This window comes from Mobula hypostoma, chromosome 1 (assembly GCF_963921235.1).
Source record: "Mobula hypostoma chromosome 1, sMobHyp1.1, whole genome shotgun sequence".
Lineage (NCBI taxonomy): Eukaryota > Metazoa > Chordata > Chondrichthyes > Myliobatiformes > Myliobatidae > Mobula > Mobula hypostoma.
The window spans coordinates 123,677,739-123,704,987 of record NC_086097.1 but is presented as its reverse complement, the minus strand read 5'-3'; the positions used below and the strand labels follow the sequence as shown (position 1 = coordinate 123,704,987).

The 27,249-nt window shown below is 42.3% G+C and overlaps 1 protein-coding gene across 1 annotated transcript in view; it reads right to left on the bottom strand.

Annotated features, from left to right (window-relative positions):
* Positions 1-27,249, bottom strand: part of LOC134350232 (protein disulfide-isomerase TMX3-like) — a 161,658-nt gene that overhangs the window by 119,870 nt on the left and 14,539 nt on the right. Inside the window, exons 3-4 of the mRNA XM_063055243.1 lie at positions 22,294-22,333; positions 10,495-10,618 (exon numbers count right to left, since the gene is read on the bottom strand). Coding sequence (XP_062911313.1) covers positions 10,495-10,618; positions 22,294-22,333 — 164 coding nt within the window. The remainder of the gene's footprint in view (positions 1-10,494; positions 10,619-22,293; positions 22,334-27,249) is intronic.

Genomic DNA, 27,249 nt, shown 5'->3' with positions numbered 1-27,249 from the left:
CCAGGAGATCAGCAGGTTCTGAGATACTCAAACCACCCCATTTATTTATTGAGATACAGCATGGAATAGGCCCTCCAGCCTTTTGAACTGCGCTGCACAGCAACTCCCAGCTTAACCCTAGCCTAATCAAGGGAAAATTTACAATGACCATTTAACCTACTGACCGGTACTTCTTTGGACTGTGGGAGGAAACCCACATCTGGAACCAAAAGTCATTCCACAGTCAAAGTCACTTAGATCACATTTCTTCCCCATTCCGATATTTGGTCGGAACAACTGAATCTTAAGTGACTTTTATACATTGAGTTGCTGCCACATGATAGGCTGATTAGATATTTGCATTAATAAACAGGTGTACCAATATGCCTAAATAAAATTGCCAGTGAGTGTATTTTTAAGTAAATTATTTTAATACAACCAAAAGAAACACATGAAGAAACTTCAATGTTTATGTCATACTCTCAGCTACAATTCTAATGACATTCGTCAAACCAAAGAGATGGTGGCTGATGCAATCTGTTATTGGATGATTTATTTCTTATTCATCTAAATATAGGGAGTTGGTCGCTATATCTCTAAATATGTTAAATGCTAACAGCAGTCAAATACAAATCAAAGCTTTCACCAAAATCAAGGGCAGAATGTCTGTACCATCAGGCAGTAAATATGATTTTTTTCTGCTTTTTTGGAGAAATTAACTATTCCTGAGGAGGTGCATATTGTCTACCTATACCTTAAGCTTTCCTTGTGTGACATCATTCTTTGCTACATGGTCAAACTTTTGTGGATTTGGTGCTAACATTTGAAAATTATAGATTTGAACAATTATTTGAAACTAAACTTTCAAATCTAACATTGTAGATAACATTGCATTGAACAGCAAATGTATTTCACAAAACCCACGGTAGATGCTGAGGCCGTAATGTACATTTTTATTGCACTCTGAATAAAAACCATATTCAAACTGCAGAGAACATCCTGCAGAGTGAGTGCAAACTTCTACAAATAAAAAAGGAGTGGGGCCTGTCAGGTCTTTCAGCAGACTTGAGAACGTTTGTCCAACTGTTAAGGCCCGTAATAAAGATGCTAGTTTCAAGTGGAGTGGCCATCGTGAGAGTGGACAGGGTTAGAATGGGGAGCTTGAGGTTTTGCTGAGAAGATGCATGGGGTAAAGTAAGCTTTTGGGAAATTTCTTTCTTTGTTATTACACAGTAGGAGCAGTGGGAATGACAGTAAGGATAGTGGAGTGCTCCTTTTGTGGGATGTGGAAAGGCAGGGTGACCTCCAGTGTCCCTGACAACTACATCTGCAGCTAAAGCTTCTTTACAGATCGTGATAGGGATCTGGAGTTGGATGAACTCAAGATCATTCAGGAGGCTAAGGGTTGATTGATAGCATACGGGGAAGTAGTTACACATAAGCTGTAGGACCCAGGGTGACTCTCAGGACAGGGAAAGGGTATAGACAGCAAGTGCAGGGTACACCTGTGGCTGTTCCCTTTAATAAAAAGTATAATGTTTTAGATAATGTTTCCAGGGGAGGGGGGGGACCTAGCAAGAGGAAAGTCACAACAGTTAGGTCTGGCACCAAATCTGGCTCTGTACTCAGAAGAAGGGCGGGGTGAAAAGAAACCAGCAGTGGTCATAGGGGATTGATTGGTTAGGGCGACAGACACGAAGTTCTGTAGACGAGATACAGATTCATGAATGATATGTTGCCTCCTAGGTGCGAGGGTGATTGACATCTTGGACTGAGTCCATAGCAATCTTAAGTGGAAAGATAAGCAGCTAGATGTGTGGCCTACGTTAGAACCAATGACAAAGGCAGAAAAGGTGATGAGGTCCTCGAGAATAAGTTCAGCGAGTTAAGTGCTAAAGTCTAACATGCGGCTAAGGAGATGGCGCAGAAGGGAGGGCTGCAGATTTTTGAATCATTGGGCTCTCTTCCAAAAGAGTCCTGTACAAATAGGATGTTGTATACCTGAACTGAAGGGAGACCAATATCCCAGGAGGAAGACCATAAGATATAGGAGCAGAATTAGGCTATTTGGCCCAATGAGGTTCCTCCACCATTTCATCATGGTTGATCCAATTTTCCTCTCCTAACTCCTGCCTTTTCCCCATATCCCTTCATTCCCTAACCACTCAAGAATCCATCAACCTCTGCCTTAAATATACAGTGCCCATAAAAAGTATTCACACACTGCCCCCTCCCCCTTGGAAATTTTCATTTTTTATAATTTTACAACATTGAATCACAGTAGATTTAATTTGGCTTTCTTTCGTATCAAAGTAATCTAAATGAATTACAAATATAAAACATAAAATAACTCATTGCACAAGTATTCATCCCCTTTAATATGACACCCCAAATCATCACTGGTACAGCTAACTGGTTTTAGAAGTCACGTAATTAGTTAAATGGAGATCTGAGTTCAGTCAAGGTGTTTCAAATGATTGTAGTAAAAATACACCTGTATCTGGAAAGTCCAGCTGCTGGTGAGTCAGTATCCTGGCAAAACTACATCATGAAGACAAAGTAACTCCACAAAAAGGTTATTGAAAAGCACAAGTCAGGAGTTGGATACAAGAAAATTTCCAAGTCACTGAATATCCCCGGTGTACAGTTAAGTCAATCATCAAGAAATGGAAAGAATATCGCACAACTGTAGTCTACCTAGAGCAGGCAGTCCTCAAAAACTTAGTGACCGTGCAGAAGGGAACTAGTGAGGGAGGCCATCAATATACCTAAAACAACTCTGAAGGAGTTATAAGCTTCAGTGACTGAGATGGGAGAGACTGGGCATACAACAATCGTTGCCCAGGTGCTTCACCAGTCACAAGTTTACGGGAAAATGGCAAAGAGAAAGTCACTGTTGGAAAAAAAAACACACATGAAATCTTGGCTATGATTTGTCAGAAGGCATGTGGGAGACTCTGAAGTCAGCTGGAAGATGGTTCTATGGTCTGATGAAACCAGAATTGAGCTTTTCGGCCATCAGACTAAATCCTATGTTTGACTTAAGCCAGACACTGAACATCATAAACACCCATCCCTACCGTGAAGCATGGTGGTGAACGCATCACGCTGTGGGGATGCTCCACTGCAGCAGGCCCTGGAAGGCTTGAGAAGGTAGAGGGTAATACGAATCCAGCAAAATACAGAGAAATCCTGGAGGAAAACCTGATGCAGTCTGCAAGAGAACTGCGACTAGGGAGAAGTTTTGTTTTCCAGCAAGAGAATAACCCCAAGTGTAAAGCCAAAGCTACACAGGAATGGCCTAAAAACAACAAAGTTAATGTCCTGGAGAGGCTAAGTCAGAGTCCAAACCTCAATCCAATTGAGATTTTGTGGCTGGACTTGAAAAGGGCTGCTCACTCACAATCCCCATGCAATCTGACAGAGCTTGAACAATTTTGTAAAGAAGAACGGGGAAAGGTTGCAGTGTTCAGATGTGCAAAGCTGATACAGATCTATCCACAGACTTAAGGCTGTAATTGCTGCCAAATGCGCATCTACTAAATACTGAGTTGAAGGGAGTGAAAACTTAAGCAATCAATTATTTTGTGTTTTATATTTCTAACTAATTTAGATCACTTTCTCGAGATCTGTTTTCACTTTGACATGAAAGAGTCTTTTTCTGTTGATCAGTGTCAAAGAAAGCCAAATTAAATACACTGTGATTCATTGTTGTAAATAATAAAACATGGAAACCTCCAAAGGGGGTGAATTCTTTTTAAAGGCACTGTACATAAAGACTTGACCTCCACAGCTGCCTGCAGCGAAGAATTCCACAGTGTTACGAGAATACACATAAAATTAAGATGTTTGCTGGCCTGGGCTAGCATCGGTGGCATCAGCAGTTGGTCTGCCACCTGCCCTCAGGGGAAGGAGAGATAAGGAACAATGGAGCAGCGTCTGGAGATGTGTAATGAAGGGATGTGGGAGGAAGAGCTGTCTGGAGCGGCTCCCCCCTTTGAGCCCTGAACTGTTTGAAGTGATGGACAGGCGATACCCCAGCAGGGGGATAAAAAGGGACAGGTTCGCTAAGACAGACACACACGCCACCCGAGGTAACGAGACCCTGGAAGCGGTACGCTTCTCACGAGTGGGTGGAAAGGTACGATCAGCGGGAACCCGGTGTGTGTCCGCCCTTGCCTGGGTGCCGGGTTCACTGCAGAGGATCGACCGCATCTGGAGGAGGGGTCACAGTCGGTGACCTCAGGTGACATCACCAAGGACCTGCCCAAAAGCTGGTTGTGAGCCATCCCGCTGGTCTGTGAGTGAAGCTGTGCTGAATGATGAGTTGTTCTCTCTGTCTCTCTTCCCCCACCTTGTCCATCGCCATGGCAACGATTACTGCGAACTGAACTACAAACTGGACTGAACTTTGAGTCATTTTGAAATTGGTCATTTAACCCCTAGACAACGATAGAGCTTGATTGATGCTGTTATCTTAATTCTGTGCACATGTGTGTTTATCATCACTGAACTGTTGCATTTATTATCCTTTCGATTACTGTGTTGCTTGTTTCTTTAATAAAACTTTCTTAGTTCTAGTACTCCAGACTCCAACTGAGTGATCCATTTCTGCTGGTTTGGCAACCCAGTTACGGGGTACGTAACAACAGATACACCACTCTCTGGCTGAAGAAATTCCTCCTCGTCTCCATTCTAAAAGGACACCCCTCTATTCTGAAGCTGTGTCCTCTGGTCTTAGACTCTGCCACCATAGAAAACATCCTCTCCACATCTATCCTATCAAGGCCTTTCATCATTTCATAAGGTTTCAACGAGGTCACCCCTCATTCTTCTGAAATCTAGTGAATACAAGCCCAGAGACATCAAATGCTCTTCATATGACAAACCATCCAATCCTGGAATAATTTTCCTGAATTGGAATAATTTTCTTGAACCTCTTTTGAATCCTCTCCAGTTTCAGCACATCCTTTCTAAGAAAAAGGGCCCAAAACTGTTCACAATACTCCAACTGAGGCCTCACCAGTGCTTTATAAAGTCTCAACATTACATCTTTGCTTTTATATACTAGACCTCCTGAAATGAATGCAAACATCGCATTTGGCTTCCTCACCACAGACTCAACCTGCAAATTAACCTTTAGGGAATCCTGCACAAAGAATCCCAAGTCCCTTGGCACCTGAGTTTTTTTTCTATTTTCTTTCCATTTAGAAGATAGCCAACCCTTTCAATTCTTCTTTAACGCGCACAACCATACACTTCTCGACTGTATTCTATCTGCTATTTCTTTGCCTATTCTCTTAATCTAAGTATTCTGTAGCCTTTCTACTTTGTCAAAACACCCTACTACTCTACCTATCTTTATGTCATCCGCAAACTTTAACCAAGCCATCAATTCTATCATCCAAATCACTGAAATATAATGTAAAAAGAATCAATCTCAACACAGACCACTGTGGAACACCACGAGTCACCAGCAGCCAACAAAAAAAAAGCTCCCTGTATTCCTACTCTTAGCTTCCTGCCAAATTTTTACAGCTTTATCCATGCTAGAATCTTTCCTGTAATATCATGGGCTTGTAGCCTGTTGAGCAGCCCCAGGTGTGGCACCTTGCCAAAGGCCTTCTGAAAATCCAGTTAACATCAACCAATTCTCCTTTGTCTATCCTGCTAGTCATTTCTTCAAAGAATTTCAACAAATTTGTCAGGCATGATTTTCCCTTGAGGAAACCATGTCTATTTTATCATGTGCCTCCGAGTACCCAGAGACCTTATCCATAATAATTGATTCCAACATCTTCCCAACCACTGAGGTCAGACTAACTGGCCTATAGTTTCCTTTCTTCTGCCTCTCTCCCTTCTTGAAGAGCGGAGTGACATTTGCAATTTTCCAGTTTTCCAGAGCCATTCCGGAATCTAGTGATTATTGAAAGATCATAACTAATGCCTCCACAATCTCTTCAGCCACCACTTTCAGTTTCTCAAGATCCTCTGTAGTAATGGTAACTTCATATACTTCATGCCCCCGACACCTGGAACTTTCACCAAACTACTTGTGTCTTCCCAAGTGAAGACTGATGCAAAATACTTCTGTTGGCTTTGTGGAACAATCCATGTTCCAAGCCTATTCTGGTATCTGTCCCCCACTTTTCCTTTGCTACATCGACGACTGCATTGGCTCTGCTTTCTGCACACATGCTGAGCTAGTTGACTTCATTAACTCTGCCTCCAATTTTCACCCTGCCCTCAAGTTTACCTGGTCCATTTCTGACACCTCCCTTCCCTTTCTTGAACTTTCTGCTTCTATCTCTGGAGACAGCTTATCTACTGATGTCTACTATAAGCCTACGGACTCTCACAGCTACCTGGATTATTCCGCTTCCACCCTATCTCTTGCAAAAATGCCATCCCCTTCTCGCAATTCCTCCGTCTCCACCGCATCTGCTCTCAGGATGAGGCTTTTCATTCCAGGACGAAGGAGACGTCTTCCTTTTTTAAAGAAAGGGGCTTCCCTTCCTCCACAATCAACTCTGCTCTCAGACGCATCTCTCCTATTTCACGCACATCTGCTCTCACTCCATCCTCCTGCCACCCCACTAGGAATAGGACTCCCCTTGTCCTCACCTACCACACCACCAGCCTCCGGGTCCAAAATATAATTCTCTGTAACTTCCGCCACCCCCAATGAGATCCCACCACCAAGCACATCTTTCCCTCCCCCCCTCTGCTTTCTGCAGGGATCGCTCCCTACGCGACTTCCTTGTCCATTCGTCCCCCGCCATCCCTTCCCACCAATCTCCCTCCCGGCACTTATCCTTGTAAGCGGAACAAGTGCTAAACATGCCCTTACATTTCCTCCCTCATCACCATTCAGGGTCCCAGACAGTCCTTCCAGGTGGGGCGACACTTCACCTGTGAGTCGGCTGGGGTGGTATACTGCATCCGGTGCTCCCAGTGTGTAGCTTTCTATATATTGGTGAGACCCGATGCAGGCTGGGAGACCGTTTCGCTGAACACCTACGCTCTGTCCGCCAGAGAAAGCAGGATCTCCCAGCGGCCACACATTTTAATTCCACATCCCATTCCCATTCTGACATGTCTATCCACGGCCTCCTCTACTGTAAAGATGAAGCCACACTCAGGTTGGAGGAAAAACACCTATATTCTGTCTGGGTAGCCTCCAACCTGATGGCATGAACATTGACTTCTCTAATTTCTGTTAATGCCCCCTCCTCCCCTTGGTTCCCCATCCCTTATGTATTTATTTATTATTCCCCCCCTTTTCTCTCTTTTTTCTCCCTCTGTCCCTCTATCACTCCTTGCCTGCTCTCCATCCTCTGAGCTCCCCTCCCCCTTTCTTTCTCCCTAGGCTTCCCGTCTCATGATCCTCTCCCTTCCCCAGCCTTGTATCCCTTTTGCCAATCAACTTTCCAGCTCTCAGCTCCATCCCTCCCCCTCCTGTCTTCTCCTATGATTTCGGATCTCCCCCTCCCCCTCTCAAATCTCTTACTATCTCTTCTTTTAGTTAGTCTTGACGAAGGGTCTCGGCCTGAAACGTCAACTGTACCTCTTCCTAGAGATGCTGCCTGGCCTGCTGTGTTCCACCAGCATTTTTTGTGTGCGTTGCAAAATACTTATTCAGTTTGACCATCATTTCCTTGTCCCCATTACTACCTCTCCAGCATGGTTATGCAGTGGTCCGATATCCACTCTCACCTCTCTTTTACACTTTATGTATTTGAATAAACTTTTGGTATCCTCTTTAATATTATTGGCTAGCTTACTTTCGTATTCCATCTTTATCTTCTCAATGACTTTTTTAGTTGCCTTCTGTTGGTTTTTAAAAACTTCCCAATCCTCTAACTTCTAATTTTTGCTCCATTATATGCCCTATCTTTGGCTTTTATGTTGCCTTTGACTTCTCTTGTTAGCCACGGTTGTGTCATCTTGCCTTTAGAATGCTACTTCCTCTTTAGGATGTATATATTCTGTGCCTTCTAAATGGTTTCCAGAAATTCCAGCCATTGCTGCTCTGCAGTCATCCCTGCCATGTTCTTATCCAAACATTTCTGGCCAACTCCTCTCTCATGCATCTGTAATTCCCTTTACTTCACTGAAATATTGATGCATCTGACTATAGCTTCTCCTTCTCAAATTTCAGGGCGAATTTAATCATATAATGATCAATTTCCCCTAAGGTGTTTTTTTTTAACCTTAAACTCTCTAATCAATTCCAGTCCATTGCACAACACCCAGTCTAATAGCTGATCCCCTGGTAGGCTCAAACACGAGCCTGCTCTAAAACATCTTACAGGCATTTGAGAAATTCCTGCTCTTGGAATCCAGCACTAACCTTATTTTCCCAATCTAACTGCACACTGAAATCCCCCGTGACTATTGTAACATTGCCCTTTAGGCATGCATTTTCTATCTCCCGTTGTAATTTGTAGACCACATCCTTACTACTGTTTGGGGGTCTGTATACAACTCCAATTAGGGTCTTTTTAGTCTTGCAGTTCCTTGGCTCTGTCCACAATGATTCAACCCTTCCAACCCTCTTTCTAATGATTTGGTTTTTTTTTACCAACAGAGCAATACCACCCCTCTGCCTTCCTGCCTGTCCTTTCAATACAGTGTGTATCCTTGGATATTAAGCTCCCAGCTATAATTTGCTGATGCCTCCATTATACATGCCAATCTGTAACTGGGCTACAAGTTCAACTACCTTATTCCGTATACTGTGCACATTCAAATATAACACCTTCAGTCATGTAGCCTTTTCAATTCTGTCTCATCCTGTTGACTGCAATTTTGCCCTCTCCACAGTCTCCTCACTACACATTGCCTCTATTTGTAAACCAGCAACCTAAACTTCAGCAGAATCACTCCAGTTCCCAGCCCCCTGCCAAATTAGTTTAAGCCCTCCCAAACAACTCTAGCCAATCTGCCCGCAAGGATATTGGACCTCATCTGGTTCAGGTGTAACCCGTCCCTTTTGTACAGGTTGTACCTTCCTCAGAGGAGATCCCAATGAGCCACAAGTCTGAACCCCTGCCTCCTGTACCAGTTCCTCTGTCACACATTCACCAGCTACATCATCTTATTCCTACCCTCACTGGCACGTGGCACAGGCAGCAATCCAGAGATTACTACCCTGCAATGCTCCCTTTTAAGGTGAGTACACATCTTTTGCTACTTGTACACAAAAGGATGTCATTCTCTACCTCGTTGGTATGTTCAATATATTTCATGATTGTACACAATTGCACTTCCTTTTCGGGTTTCTGATTTGGACAGTGTTCACAACGTGGAGTTTGCGATGATCTGTCTGCAGATTTTAGAATTGGCTTATTTATATTGTTTTTATTGACAAAATTATTCAATGTACACAACTTGTTGTCACTGGGCAAAAAGCTGCACTGCAGAAGATTTTTGAGCACACTGCTCATTACAAATTAGAGGGAACACTGCTAACGTGCAGGGTCTGTTTCTCAGCTTTCTACCCCACTCCCTAAAATCTCTCTTTGGAACCCCATTTTGTCTGCCTGGCATTGGTGCCAATCTACTAGAGTTGCAGGAGGGTAAGAACCAGACTGCCCGCACTGCTAGCTGAGTGGTTGTGGAGAAAACAGATAAAGGCCCATCTGTTCTGAGGCTGTGTCCTCTGGTCTTAGACTTTGCCACCATAGGAAACAACCTCTCCACATCCATTTTATCAAGGCCTTTCATCATTTGATAGGTTTCAATGAGGTCACCCCTTATTTTCTGAAATCTAGTGACTACATGCTCAGAGACATCAAACGCTCTTCATATGACAAACCATCCAATCCTGGAATAATTTTCGTGAATCTCCTTTGAACCCTCTCCAGTTTCAGTTAGGTGGTAATAGGTAATAGGAGAGATAAGGGTTGAAGGAGGAATCTGACAGGAGAGGAAAGTCGACCATAGGAGAAAGGGAAGGAAGAGAGGCACCAGAGGGTGTTCAGTAACCTGTCAACTACTCTCTTTCAATCTATATTGCCCTTTTTGTTTCTTAACTTCCTATCCGTCCACAGATCTTCTCTTTCTGACTCTCCTTACCACAATCTTATCTTTAAGCTTGTCATCTGATCCTCAATTCTAATGAAAGGCAAATCTAAATAGATAACCACTTCCCTCCAAAGATGCTGACCTGAACATTTCCAGGTTAATTTTACATTTCCAAGATCTGATACATTTCCTTTACCGAAAAGAACGGAATTGATTTTGTTCAATATTATCTGGAAAATGATTATACAAGTTTGTCTCTAAAGCTCCCATGTTATCATACAATAAAAAGCTAAATAATTTTTAAAATTACAATAGAAACTAATCACCACAGATTCTCAGGGAATTCTCTTGTGAAGGGACTTCAGTAACTGTAACATGGTGGAACTCTGGTTTTAGTCCCTCTAGTTCCATAGACAGTCACATTCATTATTTTTCCTTAAAAATGTGGACCAATTATTCAATGCAAAACCCAAAAGCATTGTTCACCTGCATAAATTGTTGCATCCATCTTCCCAACTTTCACAGGAGACCCTATGGAATGCATTTCAGCAGCTACCTCATCCCATATTGGTTCCAATTTCTTGCAGTGGCCGCACCAAGGTGCATAGAACTGAAATAAAAACAAAGCAAAGGTTAGTAGCCAATTCCACTCTCAGTTACTTAGTTCACCTTGGACTTTGTAGGAAGTTGCAGAAGCCCTTGTGTAGATATCCATGTAAGATAGCCAACTTTAAGTTCCTCAGTATACACATCACTGAGGACTTCACCTGGTCTGTACATACCGGCTGTGGTGAAAAAAGCACAACAGCGCCTCTTTCACCGCAGACAGTTGAAGAAATTCGGCATGAGTCCCCAGATCCTAAGGACTTTCCACAGGGGTACAACTGAGAGCATCCTGACTGGCTGTATCACTGCCTGGTATGGGAACTGTAGTTCCCTCAATTGCAGGACTCTGCAGAGAGTGGTGCGGACAGTCCAGTGCATCTGTGGATGTGAACTTCCCACTATTCAGGATATTTACAGGGACAGGTGCATAAAAAGGGCTCAAAGGATCAATGGGGACCCGAGTCACCCCAACCACAAACTGTTCCAGCTGGTACCAACCAGGAAATGGTACCACAGCATTAAAGCCAGGGCCAACAGGCTCTGGGACAGCTTCTTCCACCAGGCTATCAGACTCATTAATTCATACTGACACAATTGTATTTCTAAGCTATATTGACTGTTCTGTTATATATCTTACTGTACATACTATTTATTCCAAATTACTATAATTTGCACATTGCACATTCAGACAGAGACGCAACATAAAGATTTTTACTCCTCATTTACATGAAGGATTAAGAAATAAATCAATTCAATTCATTTCATCATTAATCATAGGTGAAAGCCCTGAAGACTGTAAAGTACCTAATGTTTAAAAAAAAGCAAGGACTACAGGCCAGTCTACCTGATATTAGTAGTGGGGAAGTTACTGGAGGAAATTCTGAGGGAGGGGATCTACAGGCATTTGGAGAGACAGAGTCTGATTACAAGGAGTCAGCATAGCTTTGTGAATGGAAAGTTGTGCTTAGCAAATATTTTAGAGTTTTTGAAGAAATGACCGAAAAGGCCAGTGCATGTTCTCTCTTTGGACATTAGCAAGGCCTTCAATGAGGTCCCGCGTGGTAGGCTGGTCTAGAAGGTTCAGTCCCATGGAATCCAGGAAGAGCTAGTTCGGTGACTAGTCAGGTGAGAGAGTACCTCCAGCATTTTGTGTCTTTTCCCTCTCTCACCTTACCGCCTTGCCTGCCTATCGCCTCCTTCTGGTGCTCCTCCCCCTTTTCTTGCTTCCATGACCTTTTGTCTGCTTCGATTGGATTACTACTTCTCCACCCCTCCATCTCTTTCACCAAACAACTTCCTAGCTTTTTGACTGCACCCCTCCCCCTCCCGGTTTCACCTATGATCTTGAGTTTCTCCTTCCCCTTTCCCCACCTTTTTACACTACTCATCTTTTTGTTCCAGTCCTGTCGAAGGGTCTCAGCCTGAAACACTGACTGTACTCTTTTCCACAGATGCTGCTTGGCCTGCTGAGTTCCCCCAGCATTTTGTGTGTGTTGATAGTCATTGAAGCAGGTTATCATGTTCTTCTAGGGCACTGGTATGACTGACGCCTGCTTGAATCAGGTGGGTACCTCAGACTACCGAAGTGACTCTGCAGCTGCTTAGTTAGCACAGGTCTTCAGTATTCAGCCAGGTAGGCCATCTGGGCCAAACGCCTTCTGTGGATTCACTCTCATTGAGGATTACCTCATGTTGGCCTCAGAGACTGGGATCACAGAGTACAGTAGTTAACACTGCTGTCTCACAGCTCCATAGACTGAGGTTCAATTCCAACTTTAACATGCTGACTTGGTGGAGCCTGTGTGCTTTGATTGTGACCAGGTGGGTTTCCCCCAGGTGCTCCAGTTTACATCTACTGTAAATTGCCTGTGGAGTAGGGAAGATAGCAGAAGTATTGCAGTGATTTTGAGAGTTGATAGGGATGGTGGAAGCACATGATAGATAGGTGCTTGATAACCAGTGTGAATACTCTATGTAAAGCTGGTACTTTCTGAATGAAAGCTCTTCTATATCCTAGAAAACTGCTAGAAAACTATGAAGGGAATGGTAATGAGGCACTTTAAAGAAAAATCACATTAATAGACAAGATTCATCATCATCAATGACCCTCACCATCCAGGCCGTGCTCTCTTCTTGCTGCTACTATCAAAAGGAGCTTCAGAATCAGAATCAGGTTTATTAGCACTGGCATGAGTCATGAAATTTAACTTAGCAGCAGCAGTTCAATGCAATACAGAATATAGAAAAAAAATAATAATGATAAGTAAATCCATTACCGTATACCTATATTGAATAGATTAAAAATTGTCCAAAAAACAGAAATAATATGTATTAAAAGTGCGGTACTGTTCATGGGTTCAATATCCATTTAGGAATCGGATGGCAGAGGGGAAGAAGCTGTTCCTGAATTGCTGAGTGTGTGCCTTCGGCTTCTGTGCTTCCTACCTGATGGTAACAGTGAGAAAAGGGCATGCCCTGGGTGATGGAGGTCCTTAAAGATGGATGCTGCCTTTCTGAGAGACCGCTCTTTGAAGATGTCCTGGTTACTTTGTAGGCTAGTACCCAAGATGGAGCCGACTAAGTTTACAACCCTCTGCAGCTTCTTTCGGTCCTGTGTAGTGGACCAAACCCCCACCCTCCCCATATCAGACAGTGATGCAGCCTGTCAGAGTGCTCTCCACGGTACATCTATAGAAATTTTTGAGTGTATCTGTTGACATTCCAAATCTCTTCAAACTCCTCAGCAAGGACCTGGACCCACTGCAATTTGCCTATCGCCATGATAGTCTAACGGCAATAGAGGTTAGTCCTTTATTATAGTCATGACCAACCTCTCAAAGCATTTCATCACTGTAGATGTGAGTGCTACCGGGCGATAGTCATTAAGGCAGTTCACATTATTCTTCTTAGGCACTGGTATAATTGTTGCCTTTTTGAAGCAGGTGGGAACTTCCGCCCATAGCAGTGAGAGGTTGAAAATGTCCTTTAATTCCCCTGCCAGTTGGTTGGCACAGGTTTTCAGAGCCTTACCAGGTACTCCATCGGGACCTTCCATCTTGCAAGGGTTCACTCTCCTTAAAGACAACCTAACATCAGCCTCTGAGACAGAGATCACAGGATCATCAGGTGCAGCAGGGATCTTCACAGCTGTAGTTATATTCTCCCTTTCAAAGCAGGCATAGAAGGCACAGGAGCCTTTAGGTCCCACACCACCAGGTTCAGGAACAATATTTTTATCCATCAGGCTCCTGAACTAGCACGGATAACTTCAGTCACCTCAACTCTGAACTGATTCCACAACCTACTGTATGGACTCACTTTTAAGATTCTAGAACCCATGTTCTCAGTATTATTTATTTATTATTATTATTTTTTTTTTGTACTTGCCCAGTTTGTATTCTTTTGCACATTGGTTTTTGTGCATCAGTCTTTGTGTAGTTTTCCATTGATACTATTAAATATCTTTATTCTACTGTGAATGGTTACAAGAAAATGAATCTCAGTACCATATGATTTTGAGAATTTAAAACATAGTGCCAATAATCAGGGGTACAAAGCCATTTTGAGGATCTAACAAGTCAGGTTGACAAAGGAGAAACCAATGGATATAGCACATGTTGATTTACAATATGGTGCCACACAAAAACAAAATCTTTAGATTAAGGATCATGGAATTGGTAGCAAAGTGTTAGAGTGGATAGCTGGTTGTTTAATTGACAGAAAGGAGAGCTACTATGAACTTGTATTTTCTAAAGCGCCCAACAACTGCTTCTGGTCTGATCTATACGTCCGATTCATTTATTTGAAATTTATTTCAAAGACTTTGTTGAGTATAATACAGAAATGGCCATTGATAGGAAGCTTAGTAGGAAGGGAAACTACAAGGAGGAAGCAAAAAGATACAAGCCAGCCAGCAATAGGGAAAAGGACAAATTTACAGTATTAAGCACTAAAATGCTTTAGGGCAATGAAAAACTACAAACGTTTGTATATAGTGCAGGTCAGAGGCCGGAAAATGGAATCTGACAGGTAGATGGAGTAAAGTTTTCACTTTGGTAAATAAGCTTAAAGATCAATAAATTGTGGACAGGTTACATTGGTGCTGGAAACTTGTGGGCTGTTGTCAGCACACCCTTGGGTATGTTGGTAATTAATGCAAACCACACATCTCACTGTATGTTTTGACGTACCCCTGATAAATAAACTTGAATCTTGAGTTGAATATTCAGAGGACCTAGATGCAAATCCCAAAGATGAAGCTGTGCCAAGCAATTAAACAATTAGGAAGGCAAATCACATTCTTACTGCAGAGGACCAGAAAGGCACTGGAATAGGATTAAACATTTGCAATGATTAAACTCCTTTTGTCTCTCTTTCAGGATATCCCAAAATGCTATGTAAAGCGTGATGTACTGAGCTGTTACAATACATGGAGCTGGTAACTTACCCTGGTAATTTTGATTAGGGGATAAATATTGGCTAGAACAGCTGGGACAAGTCACATTTTCTTCCCAGAGACAGAGATTATCATATGTTTTCTTATACACATATCCAGCAGACCTCAGAATAGACAGTACTGCTTAGATTTTTGTTTTAAGTCTCTGGAGAGGTACTTAACATCCACAATCTCCAGGGCACTACAAAGTCAGTTACAGCAAGTAGTCAAGGGCATCTCTTGATCCTTTAGCCAAGGAGAAATCGACACAATTTGGATGGGATGCAACAGTGATTCATTAGATTGTTTATTGATCAAGCTATCCTATAGGAAGGAATTGCCAAGAATGGATATTCATTTTCAGGATTTCAGGGCAGTTAGGAGGTGACATCATCAAAATGCAATGATTAAAAAAAAATAATTCTTACAATCTAGTCTTAGCCTAGGGAGCCATATACCCAGGATGATGAGGTCATATTTCTACCCTGAAGGTGATGAGAAATGAAAATTTGTCACTACAGAGAACTGCAGATGCTGAGTCATTGAAAGAATGTCAGGAAAAAGTGTGAGGGAAATATCATGGGAAAACAGTACAGATGTCAGCTACAAACTGACTGAATGGTGTGTCAAATTGTTTTTCTCTGCGCCAACTAATTTGATAACTTAAAGTGACATTGTCAACAATCATTTGGTCAAATCAGAGTTGCCAAAGCATAATTCAGAATGTAGGAAGTTGCAATATGCTATGGAAGTTGTGGCAAGACAAGGGTTAAGGTAGTGACCAGACAAGGATAGTTTACAGATAGTGTGCAGTAAGCCCAGGAAAGAAAGATCTTTTAAGAAAAGTCTTTGAAGAGCATAGCTTCCCTTTCCATAGCAGGGTATCAGAGCCATCTGGCACACCAAGACAAGATAGGGATGTAATCAAAGGATGCAAGCTGCACACCAGCTAGGGGACAATTAATAACTTCAAAGTATCATTAGTTGTTAGCTTGTAGCTTCTATTGATTTTTAAGACGAGTATTACGAATGGCGGCTGATCTTGCAAATAAGGAATTTGAACATATACAGATCACCAAATGGTCAATATCTGTAACTGCTAGTCAATTCTGTATAAAAATGGCATTTCTCTGTTCAGACTGCAGCACAGTTTGGAGACAGAGCCCATGTTGTTCTCCTTGTGTACAAGTAAATAAAGTGTGATTGAGGAATGAGTGTGAATTTTCAGAGTCCAGTTAATCAGCACTGACAACACCATTCAGAGAAAAACTAAATTGCTCCTTGCGAGAGAGTTAAGAACCATTTGTGCCAATTTTGTAATGCATTTCAAACTATCTCCATTTATCTACTAACTAAAACATTGAATTAGAATGCTTTTCAACCATTCATTTTATTGTTGCTTCCAACAGATCGGACATTTTATTCAGGCCCCGTTAATAGGAGACGACAGTTGTATTTAAAAACAAAGAATACAAGCATAAATCTAGATACACAAGTCAGGATCAAAAATAGCATGCACTTAGATAATAAGAATTTATCGGGGAAAAGGCCGCATGGGTTTGTTAAAGTAAATTGGCTTTAAACAACTTGTCAATATTTGGTAATTTAGATAGATTGGTGCAGCTGGGATTGATTTCCTTGCAAAAGAGTACGCAGACGACCATATACAGCGGCCATCGTCAGAGTGGACTGAGTCAGAGTGGGACGGTTTTGGTTCAAACAGGCTTCGCCGAGAACAGGCACAGGCCAGGGTAGGTTCCAGTAAGTATTTTGTTCAGATTGTCTAGCGTAGAGAGAATGCCAGGCAGGATGTTGGAATGCTCCTCTTGCAGGATGTGGGAAGTCAGGGAGCCCTCCGGTGTCCCTGACAACGACACCTGCAAGAAGTGCATCCAGCTGCAGCTCCTGACAAACCGCGTTAGGGAACTGGAGCAGGAGCTGGATGACCTGCGGATCATTCGGGAGAATGAGGAGATTATAGATCGTAGCTACAAGGAGGTAGTTACGCCAAAGGAGCAGAGGAGAGGAAATTGGGTCACTGTCAGGCGAGGGAAGAGGAAAGGGCAGGCAGAGCAGGGTTCCTCTGTGGCCATTCCCCTCAGCAACAAGTATACCGCATTGGATACTGTTGGGGGGAATGACTTACCTGGGACTAGCTGCAGTAGCTGGATCTCTGGCACTGAGTCTGGCTCTGCAGTGCAGAAGGGAGGGGGGGAAAAGAGGAGAGCGGTAGTGATAGGGGACTCGATAGTTAGAGGTGCAGATAGGAGGTTCTGTGGTCGTGACAGAGAATCCAGGATGGTTTGTTGCCTCCCAGGTGCCAGGGTCAAGGATGTCTCTGATCGATTGCATGACATTCTGAAGTGGGAGGGTGACCAGCCAGATGTCGTGATGCACATAGGCACCAATGACATAGCAAGGAAGAGTGAAGAGGTCCTGGACAGTGAGTATAGAGAGCTTGGTAGGAAGTTGAAAAGCAGGACCTCCAGGGTGGTAATCTCAGGTTTGCTACCTGTGCTAGGTGCCAGTGAAGGTAGGAATAGGATGCTCTGGAGGAGGAACAAGTGGCAGAGGAACTGGTGTAGGGGGCAGGGTTTCAGATTTCAGGATCATTGGGACCTCTTCTGGGGCAGGTGGGACCTGTACCAGAGAGACGGGTTACACTTGAACCACAGGGGGGCCAATATCCTTTCAGGGAGGTTTGTTAGTGCTATTGGGGAGGCTTTAAACTAGATTTGCAGGGGGATGGGAACCAGAGTGCCAAAGCTGACAGTGTGGCTGGGGTGAAAATAAATGATGTTGAAAGTTTAAGCAAATCCGCTGATGGAAAGGTTGTGAGTGGTGGTAAAAATCTTCTGAGGTGTATATATTTCAATGCTAGGAGTATTGCGGGGAAGGTGGATGAGTTGAGGGCGTGGATTGACACGTGGAATTATGATGTTGTAGCAATTAGTGAAACTTGGCTACAGGAGGGGCAGGACTGGCAGCTTAATATTCCAGGGTTCCAATGTTTCAGATGTGATCGAGGCAGAGGAATGAAAGGTGGGGGAGTAGCATTGCTTGTTAGGGAAAATATTACAGCAGTGCTCAGGCAGGACAGATTAGAGGGCTTGTCTACTGAGTCCTTATGGGTGGAGCTGAGAAACAGGAAAGGTATGGCCACATTAGTGGGATTGTATTATAGACCACCCAATAGTCAACGAGACTTGGAAGAGCAAATCTGCAGAGAGATAGCAGGCAACTGCAGGAAACATAAAGTTGTGGTGGTAGGGAATTTTAATTTTCCATACATTGATTGGGACTCCCATACTGTTAGGGGTCTAGATGGTTTAGAGTGTGTAAAATGTGTTCAGGAAAGTTTTCTAAATCAGTATATAGAGGGACCAACTACAGGGGATGCAATATTGGATCTTCTGTTAGGAAACGAATTAGGGCAAGTGACGGAAGTCTGTGTAGGGGAGCACTTTGTTTCCAGTGATCATAACGCCATTAGTTTCAATTTGATCATGGACAAGGATAGATCTGGTCCTAGGGTTGAGGTTCTGAACTGGAAGAAGGTCAAATTTGAAGAAATGAGAAAGGATCTAAAAAGCGTGGATTGGGACAGGTTGTTCTCTGGCAAAGATGTGATTGGTAGGTGGGAAGCCTTTAAAGGGGAAATTTTGAGAGTGCAGAGTTTGTATGTTCCTGTCAGGATTAAAGGCAAATTGAATAGGAATAAGGAACCTTGGTTCTCAAGGGATATTGCAACTCTGATAAAGAAGAACAGGGTGTTGTATGAAATGTATAGGAAACAGGGGGTAAATCAGGTGCTTGAGCAGTATAAGAAGTGCAAGAATATACTTAAGAAAGAAATCAGGAGGGCAAAAAGAAGACATGAGGTTGCCTTGGCAGTCAAGGTGAAGGATAATCCAAAGAGCTTTTACAAGTATATTAACAGCAAAAGGATTGTAAGGGATAAAATTGGTCCTCTTGAAGATCAGAGTGGTCGGCTTTGTGCGGAACCAAAGGAAATGGGGGAGATCTTAAATAGGTTTTTTGCGTCTGTATTTACTAAGGAAGCTGGCATGAAATCTATGGAATTGAGGGAATCAAGTAGTGAGACCATGGCAACTGTACAGATTGAAAAGGAGGAGGTGCTTGCTGTCTTGAGGAAAATTAAAGTGGATAAATCCCCGGGACCTGACAGGGTGTTCCCTCGGACCTTGAAGGAGACTAGTGTTGAAATTGCGGGGGCCCTGGCAGAAATATTTAAAATGTCGCTGTCTATGGGTGAGGTGCCGGAGGATTGGAGAGTGGCTCATGTTGTTCCGTTGTTTAAAAAAGGATCGAAAAGTAATCCGGGAAATTATAGGCCGGTGAGTTTAACGTCAGTAGTAGGTAAGTTATTGGAGGGAGTACTAAGAGACAGAATCTACAAGCATTTGGATAGACAGGGGCTTATTAGGGAGAGTCAACATGGCTTTGTGCATGGTAGGTCATGTTTGACCAATCTATTAGAGTTTTTCGAGGAGGTTACCAGGAAAGTGGATGAAGGGAAGGCAGTGGATATTGTCTACATGGACTTCAGTAAGGCCTTTGACAAGGTCCCGCATGGGAGGTTAGTTAGGAAAATTCAGTCGCTAGGTATACATGGAGAGGTGATAAATTGGATTGGACATTGGCGCGATGGAAGAAGCCAGAGAGTGGTGGTAGAAAATTGCTTTTCTGAGTGGAGGCCTGTGACTAGTGGTGTGCCACAGGGATCAGTGCTGGGTCCATTGTTATTTGTCATCTATATCAATGATCTGGATGATAATGTGATAAATTGGATCAGCAAGTCTGCTGATGATACAAAGATTGAAGGTGTGGTAGACAGTGAGGAAGGTTTTCAGAGCCTGCAGAGGGACTTGGACCAGCTGGAAAAATGGGCTGAAAAATGGCAGATGGAGCTTAATACTGACAAGTGTGAGGTATTGCACGTTGGAAGGACAAACCAACGTAGAACATACAGGGTTAATGGTAAGGCACTGAGGAGTGCAGTGGAACAGAGGGATCCGGGAATACAGATACAAAATTCCCTAAAAGTGTCGTCACAGGTAGATAGGGTCGTAAAGAGAGCTTTTGGTACATTGGCCTTTATTAATCGTAGTAGTGAGTATAAGAGCTGGAATGTTATGATGAGGTTGTATAAGGCATTGGTGAGGCCGAACCTGGAGTATTGTGTTCAGTTTTGGTCACCAAATTACAGGAAGGATATAAATAAGGTTGAAAGAGTGCAGAGAAGGTTTACAAGGATGTTGCCGGGACTTGAGAAACTCAGTTACAGAGAAAGGTTGAATAGGGACTTTATTCCCTGGAGTGTAGAAGAATGAGGGGAGATTTGATAGAGGTATATAAAATTATGATGGGTATAGGGAGAGTGAATGCAAGCAGGCTTTTTCCACTGAGGCAAGGGGAGAAAAAAACCAGAGGACATGGGTTAAGGGTGAAGGGGGAAAAGTTTAAAGGGAACATTAGCGGGGGCTTCTTCACACAGAGAGTGGTGGGAGTATGGAATGAGCTGCCAGACGGGGTGGTAAATGCAGGTTCTTTTTTAACATTTAAGAATAAATTGGACAGATACATGGATGGGAGGTGTATGGAGGGATATGGTCCGTGTGCAGGTCAGTGGGACTAGGCAGAAAATGGTTCGGCACAGCCAAGAAGGGCCAAAGGGCCTGTTTCTGTGCTGTAGTTTCTATGGTTCTATGGAGAGAGGATCTAAAACCACATACTGCATTTACATAACATGTATTAAATCCACATATTAATGACCACATTGGATCGAGGCAGAGTAGAGAAAAACTGATGCCAACAAGTGGCAGAAGAGTTAGAACCAGAAAATGAAATTAATTAACTAATAAAAACAAATGGCATGAGGATATTTGTTCAACAAGAATACCAGTAATTAGATTCTTAAGCATATTACCAGAGGAGTGGTGTCCAAAAGGGAACTAAGTAAGTACTTGAAAGGAAACAAATTGCAGAACTATGGAGTAGTTGTGCTATGGGGTAAGGGGCAGAAAAGACAGGAAGTGGTTAGAAATGGGACTAATTGGCTTTTTCTCAAATGGATCAATGTACTTGCTTCACATGCTGAATGGTCTCCTGTGTTGTAAACTTTGATATAATTGACATAATAAAACCCAACACTACAGACTAATTAAAATAGTACACAGGTTCAATTATCTAATGAAAAGGCATGCTGTTTTGTTCCAAAACCAAGTCTTAAACAACAATTCTCTCATTAGCATAGAGCTAGCATAAGTAATTAGCTTTATTTATCACATGTACATCGAAGCATAGAGTGAAATGTGTCTTTTACGTCGAGAATGTATGGAAGGCAGCCCGCAAATGTCACCATGCTTCAGGCACCAACATTGTATGCCCACAATTCACTAACCCTATTCCATATGTCTTTGGAATGTGGGAGGAAATCAGAGCACTCTATAAGGGGTATAAATAGATTGGAGAGTGGGAAACCTTTCTCTATAACAGAGATATGTGAAACCACAGAGCACAGATTGAAGTACTACAGAAGATTTAAGGAATTCTTCTTCTTAAGAGGGAAGTTGCAATTTAGAACACACTGGCTAAGGAACCAGTGGAAGCAAAGGCTCTCAGAACATTTAAAATGTACACAGATAAGCACTTGAATTGTCAAGGGACAAAAGACTACAGAGCAAGTGATAACGAAAGGGATTGTTTAGATGGGTAGTTGATGGCTAGCATGGGCGTGATGGGTCAAAGGGCCTGCTTTTATACTGTATGTACACTCATAATTTGTCAGTACCCAGGTCTCTCTTCCAAAACAACAAACATCAGTTTGTAGCAGGGATGTGAATTTACCAGCCTCAAATTGGTGCAGTAATAAGCAAAGGCCAATTTGTTTATTGATGATCCCATGATGAGGCTCTTAGTTAATGGCCCTTTCCAGAGAGTACAGCAAGTAGCCTTGCCCTTCTAGCTCAATAATCTTGTCTACATAAAATGACAAATAGTACACAGCATCAATGCAAGTATGGAGGTGTGTGTCACCTGCATAAACAAGTGAACATTAACTGAAAAACAAGCTGTTCTTAATCTCTAAAGATCACTATCAAGTGCAGTGTTATTTTTGGTAGTGGAGACAGTCAATTAGCTGTAGTGGAAAATTAACTGCCAGCATAACATCGTTTGCAATTAATTTTATATTTAAAAATTTGAAGTAAGTTCATACTTACATCTACCAACCAAGTGTCATCTTCTCTATTTTCTTTAAACCTGCAATAAATCACCATGGCGTCACCAATGTAGAATTTCAACACAGACTGTATTCAAGCCAAGACTTTTTGTAATAAAAAAATGTTCCTGTCTTTGATATTAACTATGAATGTTAAATAACTTATAATTGATCACCTTCAGAGTAAATTCACACAAACATTTATTTCTGAAATACACAAGAAACCATACACAGTTTTTTTAAAGATAGGCAAGCTGAACATAGCAAGACTTGTACTTGGTCCCACAGTAACTGGACCAAATTGTATTTTAACTGGCAGTTCCATTACACACACAACCCCGCTTCCTATTCTACTGAGTCTAGCACTAGCACATTTACATTCTGAACTGAGGGTTCAGCTGCACTTTGCATCTGACCCCTCTGTGTTCAATCAGCCATAGGCAGAGTAAATAATACAAACCCATTCGTTGAGTTCATTGAACTTGATTAGAAAGAGCTGACCTTAATTTAGCAAAAAGGATGTTATTTTATTTTATAATTGAGTGATTTATTCAGTCTTTAAAGCTGAGGGACCAGATATGAAGTTTATCTGCTCTCAGCTAAGAATGCTGTCACTAGACCAATGTTGGGTCCACTGATTTAAAGTATTTGAACAAATATTTTAAAATTTACATAGAACATAGAATAGTACAGCACAGTACAGGCCCTTTGGCCCACAATGTTGTGTCTCCCATATAAGCTCCCACCTTAGATTCCTCCATATACCTGTCTAGTAGTCTCTTAAACTTCATTAGTGTATCTGCCTCCACCACTGACTCAGGCAGTGCATTCCACGCACCAACCACTCTCTGAGTAAAAAACCTTCCTCTAATATCCCCCTTGAACTTCCCACCCCTTACCTTAAAGCCATGTCCTCTTGTATTGAGCAGTGGTGCCCTGGGGAAGAGGCGCTGGCTATCCACTCTATCTATTCCTCTTATTATCTTGTACAGCTCTATCATGTCTCCTGTCATCCTCCTTCTCTCCAAAGAGTAAAGCCCTAGCTCCCTTAATCTCTGATCATAATGCATACTTTCTAAACCAGGCAGCATCCTGGTAAATCTCCTCTGTACCCTTTCCAATACTTCCACATCCTTCCTATAGTGAGGTGACCAGAACTGGACATAATACTCCAAGTGTGGCCTAACCAGAGTTTTATAGAGCTGCATCATTACATCGCGACTCTTAAACTCTATCCCTCGACTTATGAAAGCTAACACCCCATAAGCTTTCTTAACTACCCTATCCACCTGTGAGGCAACTTTCAGGGATCTGTGGACATGTACCCCGAGATCCCTCTGCTCCTCCACACTACCAAGTATCCTGCCATTTACTTTGTACTCTGCCTTGGAGTTTGTCCTTCCAAAGTGTACCACCTCACACTTCTCCGGGTTGAACTCTATCTGCTACTTCTCAGCCCACTTCTGCATCCTATCAATGTGTCTGCAATCTTTGACAATCTTCTACACTATCTACAACACCACCAACCTTTGTGTCGTCTGCAAACTTGCCAACCCACCCTTCTACCCCCACATCCAGGTCGTTAATAAAAATCACGAAAAGTAGAGGTCCCAGAACAGATCCTTGTGGGACACCACTAGTCACAATCCTCCAATCTGAACGTACTCCCTCCACCACCACCCTCTGCCTTCTGCAGGCAAGCCAATTCTGAATCCACCTGGCCAAACTTCCCTGGATCCAATGCCTTCTAACTTTCTGAATAAGCCTACCATGTGGAACCTTGTCAAATGCCTTACTAAAATCCATATAGATCACATCCACTGTACTACCCTCATCTATATGCCTGGTCACCTCCTTAAAGAACTCAATCAGGCTTGTTGGACACGATCTGCCCTTCACAAAGCCATGCTGACTGTCCCTGATCAGACCATGATTCTCTAAATGCCTATAGATCCTATCTCTAAGAATCTTTTCCAACAGCTTTCCCACCACAGACGTAAGGCTCACTGGTCTATAATTACCCGGACTATCCCTACTACCTTTTTTGAACCAGGGAACAACATTCGCCTCCCTCCAATCCTCCGGTACCATTCCCGTGGACAACGAGGACATAAAGATCCTAGCCAGAGGCTCAGCAATCTCTTCTCTCGCCTCGTGGAGCAGCCTGGGGAATATTCCGTCAGGCCCCGGGGACTTATCTGTCCTAATGTATTTTAACAACTCCTACACCTCCTCTCCCTTAATATCAACATGCTCCAGAACATCAACCTCACTCATATTGTCCTCACCATCATCAAGTTCCCTCTCATTAGTGAATACCGAAGAGAAGTTCAGATTGAAACCTTTGAACCCTTTTTAAAAATACCCCTCTCAAAAAAAAAGTTAAAAACCTGACAATTGCTAGTTACTAAAAGGAAAAAATGAAGCATTCTCATAATGGAGCTGCAGCATAAATCTATCCCCAGAAGGTGCTGTAGAATTCCCATCAATTGATCCCATGCAAAAGATAAATGAGGAAAAATGCTGAAAAATTAGAATCACTATATAATATTTTGCAATCAGCCAAAAAGCATTTAAAATAGATATCACTTTGTTACTTGGAAGCTTCACATCTAAACTAAGGGACTGAATAAACCAAAGAGTCCCACGGATAGTTACAGACTTCAGATATTTTCCATCTTTCCCCAACCAACTCCAAAATCATGGACAGTGTATGCATCAGTGATAGTTCATGTGTATGTAGTGCTATTTTAATCCTGATGAAGGATCTTGGCCCAAAACGTTCAACGATTTATTTGTCTTCATAGATGCTGCCTGACCTGCTGAGTTCCTATATTTTAATATTTTCTGATTCAGTTTATTGTACCATTATGTATCTCCCCAGATAAATGAAGTCCGAATAACAAACATCTTGCAATTAAAGTCATGACGCAGGGTTTTGACCTAAAACAGCAATTTCTTCCCCCACTCTGCCACACATCGCCAACAGATGCTGCACAATCCACAGTAATTTCATCATCATCCTAATCCAGCAATAAATTCAGCAAACTATTACTATATCTGCTTTGGAACATCGAGAATAATTAAAAAGTAACATAGAAAGCACGAAAGTTCAGGAATTTCCAATACATGCAGCTCTTTCTACACAACAGTACAAATATATGGCATATTTTATCACAGGATTTATTTTATTTCTTTACTGATTAGAAAATATGCCACAGCCGAGAATGTACATGCAGTGGCCACTTTATTAGGTACACCTATACACCTGCTTGTTAATGCAAATATCTAATCAGCCAATTGTGTGGCAGCAGCTCATCACATAACAGCCTGCAGACATGATCAGGAGGTTTAGTAGCATATTCTCAACAGAATGGAGAAGAAATGTGATCTAACTGATTTTGACCATGGAATGATTGTTGGAGCCAAAAGGGATGGTTTGAATATCTTAGAAACTGATCTCCTGGGATTTTCATGCACAACAGACTCTAGAGTTTACAGGGAATGGTGTGAAAAACAAAATTCATCCATTATGTGGCAGTTCTCTGAACAAAAACACCTTGCTAATGAGAGATGTCAGTGGAAAATGGCCAGACTGGTTCAAGCTGACAGGAAGGCGACTGTAGCTCAAATAACCACGCATTACAACAGTGGTGTACAGAAGGGCATCTCTGAACACACAATTCAAACCTTGAGGTGGATGGGCTACAGCAGCAGAAGACCACAAAGATACACTCTGTGGCCACTTTATTAGGTAGAGGAGGTACCTAATAAGTTGGCCACTTAATGTATATGTAAGGTTAAATGCTACTTTTAGTTGTGTGTCAATCAGATTTGAAAGCCAAGTGAACGACATGCCAGTTGTTAAAATGTAGAAATATTGTAATTTTTTTCCAGAGAACAAGTACCAACTAATTTCAAAGCTTAATTTTCCAGAACCTGATCTGAATTCCACTGAGTTCCAAATACAGCTAGTAAAGCTTAGCTGTTTGGATAGTTTCAAGTCTTAGACCTGCCTCCATGCATTTCCATGTGTCCAGCCAGAGTCCACATTTTCTGAGAATCTTGCAGCTGGATGAGAATTCTTACTGCTTACAATGGGGATTCAATCCTTCCAGATGAGGGAATAAAGGAGGAGCCATGCTCCCTAGTTAAAGCAAAACACAAACCTCCTTAATTGTGCTGTGTTGATGCTAGTTTGGAAAAAAATTAATAATTCATTTTAACGTTAGCAAAATTTCAAAACTCTTGAAATGTCTCTTAGCGTTCCAGCCATAGTTACTAACACCTCTGCAAAAAAACCTTTTCTGGAGATTTTAGGAGCAAGGTAACGGTGCTTCATTTTAAAAACTTACAGTAATTTCTATGCCAAGCACTGAACTGTTGCCACAAAATAACAAATTCCACAACATTTGTCAATGGGAAAAAACCTGATTCTGATTCACCATGAGCCTCAAGAGTCATTCAGACCTGCCACTAGACTAGCACAGAGGGCCAAGCAGACACTGCAGGTGACCTTTTGGGGCAGCCTCCATTCCCATTTATTTTAAATTAGAAAAAGACATCAAATATGTTATTTTAATTCTACAGATTCCTGGTCCTCCTGGAAAATTGTGCGAAACAACCCAGACAGAATCATTATGGCAGAGGCAGCAGCAATTCTGCAACAATATTGGATGCTCAGAAAGCAATCCAGCTGGTCCCATTTTCCTGCTTTCAAACGATTTTCCCGCTTTCAAACTACTTTCTTTTCAGCGCCTACTTAATTCCCCAATGTTAACCATGACTCACTCTTTCCACTCCCTTTCTAGACAATGGGCTCTCAATCATAACTGCAATTTTGCTGCCTCTCTCCACTTGACATCTTTTGTTCTAAGGCAAAACACACAAAATGCTGGAGGAACTCAGCAGGTCCAGGCAGCATCTATGCAAATGAATAAACAGTCGACGTTTCAGG